This window comes from Lithobates pipiens, unplaced genomic scaffold (assembly GCF_037356315.1).
Source record: "Lithobates pipiens isolate NorthernLeopardFrog02 unplaced genomic scaffold, aLitPip1_a1.2 Scaffold_10, whole genome shotgun sequence".
Lineage (NCBI taxonomy): Eukaryota > Metazoa > Chordata > Amphibia > Anura > Ranidae > Lithobates > Lithobates pipiens.
This window is the reverse complement of record NW_027507686.1, coordinates 17,159,596-17,168,724: the sequence shown is the minus strand read 5'-3', so window position 1 is coordinate 17,168,724 and position 9,129 is coordinate 17,159,596. Positions and strand designations below refer to the sequence as shown.

The 9,129-nt window shown below is 48.1% G+C and overlaps 1 protein-coding gene across 1 annotated transcript in view; it reads left to right on the top strand.

Annotated features, from left to right (window-relative positions):
• Positions 1–8,468: 8,468 nt before the first annotated feature.
• The window catches only part of KCTD19 (potassium channel tetramerization domain containing 19), a 47,298-nt gene continuing 46,637 nt past the window's right edge, over positions 8,469–9,129 (top strand). Inside the window, exon 1 of the mRNA XM_077463333.1 lies at positions 8,469–8,620. Coding sequence (XP_077319459.1) covers positions 8,522–8,620 — 99 coding nt within the window. The 5' untranslated portion in view covers positions 8,469–8,521. The remainder of the gene's footprint in view (positions 8,621–9,129) is intronic.

Below are 9,129 nucleotides of genomic sequence, written 5' to 3'. Positions count from 1 at the left end.
CTGTGCATGGCACTACAGAGGAAATAACCTGTGCTTGCTTCCTTTCAGCCACTAGAGGGTGCTGTGCATGGCGCCACGTAAGGGAATAATCTGTACTTGCTCCCTTCAGCCACTGGATGGTGCTGTGCACGTAGCCTGTAGATTGGGGGTCAGCAACCTAATGGCATACCAGATTGTGGTCAGCAACCTACGACACACAAGATTGAGATCAGCGACCTACGGCACCCGACACATTATCTTGGTTTATAGCAATTTAGACCAAGAAACACTTTGCTGGCAGGTGCGAGTCACTGAAACAATATAACAAGCAGGGGATAATTGTGCGTGCTCACTTCAGCCACTAGATGGTGCTGTGCACACAGCCTGTAGATTGAGGTCAGCAACCCACTGCACACAGGATTGGGGTCAGCACCCTATAGCACCTGATACATTATCTCTGTTTATAACTGTTTACACTTTGCTGGCAGGTGTGAGCCACTGAAACAATATAACAAGCATGGCACCACGCAGGGAATAATCTGTGCTTGCTTAATTTCAGCCACTAGATCAGCCATTCTCAACCAGGGTTCCGTGGAACCCTAGGGTTCCTTCAGAGGTGGCTAGGGGTTCCTTGAGCTGTGGCTGATTTACCTCTTGTGTGATGGTACCTACATAGATCTGAGCAAATGCCATGTGAAGGAGCCAGTGGTCTGACACCATGGATCTTTATAACTCTCGGCAAGGGGGCCATTCTTACCACCACTGTATAAAAAAAAGGGCATTCTTCTCACTGAACACCAAAGTAAGGGTCATTGTTCCCACTGACCCCCATTGGTTTTTATCAGGGGTTCCCAGAGACATGAAAATTATTTTATGGGTTCCCCTGGGGTAAAAAGGTTGAGAAAGGCTGCACTAGATGGAGCTGTGCATGGCCTCATGGAGGGTATAATCTGTGCTTGCTCCCCTCAGCCACTAGATGGTGCTGTGCATGGCACTATGTAGAGAATAACCTGTGCTTGCTCCCTTCAGCCACTAGATGGTGCTGTGCCTGGCACCACGTAGAGAATAACCTGTGCTTGCTCCCCTCAGCCACTAGATGGTGCTGTGCATGGCATCATGAAGGGTATAATCTGTATTTGCTCCCTTCAGCCACTAGATGGTGCTATGCACATATCCTGTAGATTGGGGTCAGCAACCTACGGCACCCGTTTATAGCAATATACCCTAAGAAGCACTTTCCTGGCAGGTGCGAGTCACTGAAAATGTTCCCTGTATGGTTCCATGCTTGATATATTCTTTCAGGGTGCAAATTCCCACAAAACCACTAAGCGGTGTTCCTTATTAACCCTGTGGAATATTTGGTCCTCTTCTATGTTAACTCTTCTACTGCTGACAGCAAAGGATGAGTCTCCCTACAATGGATACCTCGGTTATGGGCGGAGTCTAGTCTAATCAGCTGCCTTCTTCTATCACTGCAGGCTCCGGAGGCTGGCATTCCTCTCTGCCCACCTGCACCTGGGATGGCAATGGGGGTCTCCCCCTGTTATAGCGCTCCTTTATGTTATACCACTATGGGGGTATATTTATAAAGAGGTGAATGTGACTTTCACCATACATTCACTGCAGGTACATCTTTCTGGTACCTATGATTTAACCTCTTGTCTCCCATGTAACACACGTGTGTGTGCTCACGAGGGTGAGCTTTAACATCCAAACACAGCATATATGCGTCCATGGGCAGTAGAGGTTTCTGTGCTGAGAGCGCGCTCCCAGTGCAATGACACAGGCAGTAATAATTAAAAAAAAAAAAAAGTGACTTCTCCCAGATCATGCCCACGGGGCTTAATCTTAACTAAACCTTGTGGGCAGGGCGAAACACGTTGGGGATGTGATGTGGGAAAAGTTAGGCTGAAGCCACTTACGGTGGCCATGTGATCAGGCAGTCTTTCCCACTCCCATAAAGACACAGTTAAAGGGCTGCCATCCTGACTTCCCACAACATGTCCCGACGCGTTACGCCCTGCCCACGGGGCTTTGTCATAGGAGACTTGTTATACCTGAAGGGTTCCACATGTACTGCCACTTTAAGGCTGGCTCCACCCAGGAGTGATGTCAAGGGGTATGGTAGCCATCTTGGACACATGTAAGAGCATAATAAGATGTACTGTCCTGAGATGCATGTTGCAGTGTACAGTGAGTACTGGAAATAAACTTCCATTGTTCCAGACCAGAGTCTTGTGTCTCTCACAACACAGAGGATATAACAAGACTAAACACGTTGGGGGTTGTGATCTGGGAGAAGTCAGGTGGCTGAAGCTGCCTACACCCTTCTTTTACACCTGGGCTGTTCCTTCAGAGCCAGTTATAGTGGCCACGTGATCGGGCAGTCTTTCCCACCCCCACGGGTGAAAAGACACAGTTAAAGGGCTACCAGCCTGACTCCTCCCACATCGCGTCACTGTTGCGTTCCACCCTGCCTACAGGACTCAGTCATAGGGTGACTTATAACTAAGCCTTGTGGGCGGGGTGAAACCTACCAGAAGCATGACCTGGGAGAAGTCGGGCTGAAGCCGCCTACACCTGGGCTGTTCCTTTGGAGCCAATTACAGTGGCCACGTGATTGGGCAGCCCTTCCCCCCACCCACCCTTGGACATAAAGACTCAGTTAGGCCCCTTTCACACTGGGGCGGTTTTCAGGCGTTAAAGCGCTAAAAATAGCGCCTGAAAAAAGCGACCCCTTTCACTCCAGTGTGAAAGCCGGAGGGCTTTCACACTTGGAGAGGTGTGCTAGCAGGACGGTGAAAAAAGTCCTGCTAGCCGCATCTTTGGAGCGGTGAAAGGAGCGGTGTATTCACCGCTCCTTCACCGCTCCTATCCATTGAAATCAATGGGGCAGTGCGTTTATACCGCCGGCAAAGCAATCGCAATAAGCCTATATTGATTGGTTTGAGCAAAAGTTATCACGTCTACAACATAGGGGATAGTTTTATGGCATTTTTATTTTATTTTAAATTTTTTATTAGTAATGGCGGCCATCTGCGATTTTTATCGGGACTGCGACATTACGGCGGACACATCGGACACTTTTGACACGTTTTTAGGACCATTGTCATTTATGCAGAGATCGGTGCTATAAAAATGCACGGATTACTGTGCAAATGACACTGGCAGGGAAGGGGGTTAACCACTAGGGGGCGATCAAGGGGTTAAATGTGTCCTAGGGAGTGATTCTAACTGCTTAGGGGATGGGCTACTAGTCACATGACAGGGATCAGTAGATCTCTGTCATGTCACAAGCCAGAACAGGGAAATGCTTTGTTTACGGGGCATCCCCCCGTTCTGCAGCTCCGTGATACGATCGCCTGGGAGACTGACGGACATCGAGGCACAGTCACATGTACGTGAGCAGGCGCGCGCCTGCTGTCCCTGCTGCTTAAAGGGGACGTACAGGTGTACCCATTTACCCACCGCTGCCATTGTGCCGACGTATATCGGCGTGCAGCGGTCAACAAGTGGCTAAAGAAGCATTTTACTCATTGCTTGTAAACCTGCGATGTACTAAAACTACTATTTATTATATTTGTGTGTCTGTTAACGGTCATGGAAGAATTTAACCCCTTTGAAGCTGGCACCCCCCGACCCTTTAAGGGGTTTAGAATGCTGGGAGGGGGGGTGGGGTTTATTATCATGTGTAACTGCCATGATTGGCTGCAGCGATCGGGAGATTTCCGTCAGCCGCCGGTAACTGTGCTGGTAGCACGCTCTCGGCACAGCTGTTTTTTTTTTTTTTTTTGCACTAATGCACGCAAATAGGCAGCCACGCGCACAAAAAAAGTGCAGATAGTGGCTCCTGAAAACGCCTGTGATTTTGCTGTGCTTTTGGCGTGTTTTTCATAGGTCATGTGACTAAAAAAAAAAGCATCAAAAACGCAACACGGGTGCATTTCTTATGCATTCTTGCTGCGTTTTTTCAATGGGGGTGGTGGTGCGTTTTTGGTGCGGTTTGCCAACTATGCGCCAAAAATGCAGCAAGCAGGATTTTTAACACTGCTTAAGTAGGTAGATGGTGGCTAACAAATTCAAATTCATTTAAATTCATGTTATTAATTAAAAAGTTGAATGTAATAAAATGAAATATAAAGAATATAATAAAAAAAAAAAAAAATCTATTTGGGTTCAGCCAAGTGCATCCTGATTTTTCGGTAACTAACGTTTTTTGTTTTTTTTGATGCGCCTCTAATTTTAAATGGGTTACATAATTCACAACGATAGAAGAGGATGTGGTGATCATACATTCCGTGGTCAGTTGTAGCTCCACCCGCAAGGAAACAAGACCCACCCCAGCGGTTCCTCTCCCAGCCTGTGTAGACCTATCGGAAGAAAATACATAAGGAACCCCATTTATTAAGTTTTTATGTCCCTGTCCTATATTACATTATCATGTAATGATATGATGAAGAAACGCTTTACATTTTCCCAATGTGTTCCTATGAGTTGCGGTGGATGGGATCCGCCCCTGAGCACACTCAGCCTCCGCCCCCTGAGCACACTCAGCCTCCGCCCCCTGAGCACACTCAGCCTCCGCCCCCTGAGCACACTCTGCCCCCGCCCCCTAAGCACACTCAGCCCCCGCCCCCTGAGCACACCCCGCCCCCTGAGCACACTCCGCCTCCGCCCCCTGAGCACACTCCGCCTCCGTAGACAAAGATGACCCTCCAATGGATCCAAGCTTGTCAGACTTTCACTCTTATTTATTTTTCAGAAGTCGAAGGTTTCCAGTGCCTTGATCAGCGTATAATGGGTGACCCCCGCGGTCTTTTTATTTTTATAATGAAGAAGACCGGCCCCCGCGGCGCCCAAGCTGTCTGTAGGAGGGGAAGGTGACCTGTACATAGTAATTGTGCCGGCAGCGTTGGGCGTCGGCGGGGCCGGCCAGAGACTTTGTGCCATTCGGAGTAAAGCGCAAGCTCAGAACAGTATTATGAAGACGATTGTACCACTTTCTCTGTAACGTCACTCTAATTATACATGTAGGGGATATGGAGTTTCTTGTAAAGCATACTTTTATTTTTATTTTTTTGTTTGTTTTTTTTTTTTTTTGGTTCTTCAATAAAATTATTGAAATACTAAGATTGTGTGTTTGTGGTTTTCTGAGAGACCTCTGACAGGTAAAGTAAATAACATTGATTATCTTGTTACAATGGCATCAGAAAGTGGGATGGATATATTGGGCAGCAAGTGAACATGTTGTCCCTGAAGTTGAAGTGTTGAAAGCAGAAAACATGGGCATCACAGTTTTGCTGTGTGTGGGGCTGCTTAGCCACAGAGCGGCCAGGGTGGCCATGCTGATCTGTGTCCACAGTGTTGGGGTCAGGAGTATGTAATGTGCAGAGTGGAGGGGTCAGGAGTATGTAATGTACACAGTGAAGGTGTCAAGATTATGTAATGTACACAGTGCAGGGGTCAAGAGAATAATGTACAGAGTGTGTCAGCAGTATGTAATGTACATAGTGCAGGGGTCAGGAGTATAATGTACAGAGCACAGGGCTCAGGTGTATGTAATGTACACAGTGTACGTGTCAGGAGTATAATGTGCACAGTTCAGGTGTATGTAATGTGCACAGTGCACGTGTCAGGAGAATAATGTACTGAGAGCAGAGGTCAAGAGTATGTAATGTACACAGTGTACATGTCAGGAGTATAATGCGCAGGGCTCGGGAGTATGTAATGTACACAGTGTACGTGTCAGGAGTATAATGTGCACAGTTCAGGTGTATGTAATGTGCATAGTGCACGTGTCAGGAGAATAACGTACTGAGAGCAGAGCTCAAGAGTATGTAATGTACACAGTGTACATGTCAGGAGTATAATGCACAGAGCGCAGGGCTCAGGAGTATGTAATGTACACAGTGTAGGGGTCAGGAGTATGTAATTTGCAGAGTTCGAGTATGTAATGTACACAGTGCAGGGGTCAGAAGTATGGAATGTACAGAGTGCAGGGGTCAGGAGTATGTAATGTACACAGTGTAGGTGTCAGGAGTATGTAATGTACAAAGCGCAGGGGTCAAGATTATGAAATGTACAGAGTGCAGTGTTCAGGAGCCAGAAGAATGCAATGTACACAGTGTAGGTGTCAGGAGTATGTAATGTACAAAGCGCAGGGGTCAAGATTATGAAATGTGCAGAGTGCAGTGTTCAGGAGCCAGAAGAATGCAATGTACAGAGTGTAGGTGTCAGGAGCATGTAATGTACAGCGTGTAGGTGTCAGGAGCATGTAATGCACAGCCTGTAGGTGTCAGGAGCATGTAATGTGCAGGGTTCAGGAGTCCAGAACATGTAATGTAGTGTGTAGGTGTCAGGAGTATGTAATGTTTACAGTGTAGGTGTCAGGAGCACGTAATATACAGCGTGTAGGTGTCAGGAGCACATAATATACAGCGTGTAGGTGTCAGGAGCATGTAATGTGCAGGGTTCAGGAGTCCAAAGCATGTAATGTACAGTGTGTAGGTGTCAGGTGTATGTAATGTACAGAGCGCAGAGGTCAGAATTATGTAATGTACAGAGCGCAGAAGTCAGAATTATGTAATGTACAGAGCGCAGAGGTCAGAATTATGTAATGTACAGAGTGCAGGGCTCATGAGTATGTAATGTTCACAGTGTAGGTGTCCGAAGTATGTGATGTACAGAGCACAGGGATCAGAAACATGTAATGTACAGCATGTAGGTGTCAGAAGTATGTAATGTGGAGTTCAAGAGTCAGAAGAATGTAATGTACACAGTGCAGGGGTCAGGGGAATCATGTCAGCAGTATGTAATGTACAGAGTGCAGGGGTCAGGAGAATAATGCACAGAGTGTAGGTGTCAGCAGTATGTAATGTACAGAGTACAGGGTTCATGTGTATTTAATGTACACAGTGTACATGTCAGGAGTATAATGTACAGAGCTCAGGTGTGTGTAATGTACACAGTGCACATGTCAGGAGATTATGTACCAAGAGCAGGGGTCAGAAGTATGTAATGTACACAGTGTACATGTCAGGAGTATAATGTACAGAGCGCTGGGCTCAGGAGTATGTAATGTACACCGTGTAGGGGTCAGGAGTATGTAGTGTACAGAGGGCAGGAGTATGTAATGTACACAGTGTAGGCGTCAGGAGTATGTACTGTACAGAGTGCGGGGCTCAGGAGTGTGGAATGTTTACAGTGTAGGTGTCGGGTGTATGTAATGTACAGAGTGCAGGGGTCAGGAGCATGTAAGGTACAGAGCGCAGGGGACAGGAATATGTAAAGTACAAAGTCTGGTCAGTGGTTTCTCTGGGTTACCGCATTTTGCACATTTGCATTGGCACACTCAATAAGGCCAGGTTTATACTTGTAGTTGGGGGGGGGGGTCTTTACCCCAAATGCCCCCCAGCCTACAAAGGCAAGGGTCGGGAGTGTACACGTACAATGGCCACAATACTTTGCATTCAGCAAAATGAGTTGAACTCAAACCATTGATCTGAGAGGGGCTGTGGCAATGCATTGGGGTCGGGTGTGGTGGGGCAGGTTTTAGGGGCTAAAGCAAGGGGTGAGGAGGTGACATAACCTCCCCTTACTTACTGTCAAAAACCATCTGAAAAGAGATCCATCGCCAATCGCTCTTTAGAGGGCGGCACACATGTTCAGGAGCCCTAAGACTAATCAGCCAATCCTGTATATTGTGACAATTAAAGGGGGCCCAGAGGCAGTGGGGGACCCCTTTACTTTGGGGCACCATGAAGTAATCTGCAGGAAATATTACAAAAAACATTTTTTTCTCCATCCCCCATTTGTTCAGTTGGGTGCAGAAATGAGAGGATTTTGTGATTTTGGGGTGTGGGCGGAGTTTTCCTCCATGATGATCCCCAGAAAGGAAAAGTTCTGACCCACTATATAGACAAGCAGACCCCGCCCCCCCCATCCATCTATAGGGAGGGCCGGACTCTATTTGTTTTTGATGTATTAGAACCCCTGACAGTTTTTTATTGCTGTCCGTGCCTGTTTGGGAGATTCTCCCCTATTCGTCCTGTTTACCATCATTGAAAATTAAAGTAAAAGAAAATCCCAAATTTTGGGTTGTCACCAAAACAGGAAGAGAAGGGAAACCTTCCTTCGGGGACAATATGGTGACAGCCAGGGGGTTCCTCACTTCGGAGGGATTTCCTCTAACTTCCTGTTTTGGCTATTGGACAGGAAGTGAAGGGAAATCTCCCCAATGGGATAAAAACCTTACAGGAGTTTTAAAACTTTCCAAGACGGAGAAAGTGTTGTTTTTAGTTTTCAGTCGTTTTACTTTAATTGCCAGGAAGAGCTGAACATTTGTAATGGGTGCAACCTCATCAGCACTCCCCACAGCAACGGCGAGAAACAAAAGCGAGAAGGGAAAGGTTCCGGGGGAGAGCGGTACACAGCACTTGGATACAAACAAAGTACCTGAGGGGCGGGGCTTTCCCTGCGCCAGCAGCCAATAGAGGAAGCGACAACTGAACGTGGTTTGCTATAGGGCGCTGCCCTGAGAGATATGGCGCTGCTACCAGGAAAGGGGCGGGGAGATGAATTGAGGCGGGAAGTGAAGTTCTCGGCGGAGGACGGAGAAGGTTCTGTCATGTCCGCCGCTCAGGTGACAGAGAGCAGTGAGGAGGAGGAGGGCGGAGCCACCGCTTATCACACACCCGAGCTACACCTCACACCGACCAACCTTCTCACAACGAGCTCCTCCTCACACCGACCGAGCTCCTCACCTGTCCATTCCCCGTCACTCCTCACCGACTGAGCTTCTCGCACCGAGCTCCTCACCGACCAACCTCCTTACACCGACACCGAGCTCCTCCACACATCACCGACGAGCTCCTCCTTACCTGTCCATTCCTCGCCACTCCTTACCGACCAAGCTTCTCACATTGAGCTCCTCACCGACACCGAGATCCTCCTCACCTGTCCGTTCCCCGCCACTCCTCACCAACCAACCTCACACCAACACCAAGCTCCTTCTCACTGGTCCATTCCCCGCCACCCCTCACCGCCACCAACCAACCTCCTCACACCGAGCTCCTCACCGGTCCATTCCCCGCCACTCCTCACCGCCACCAACCAACCTCCTCACACCGAGCTCCTCACCGGTCCATTCCC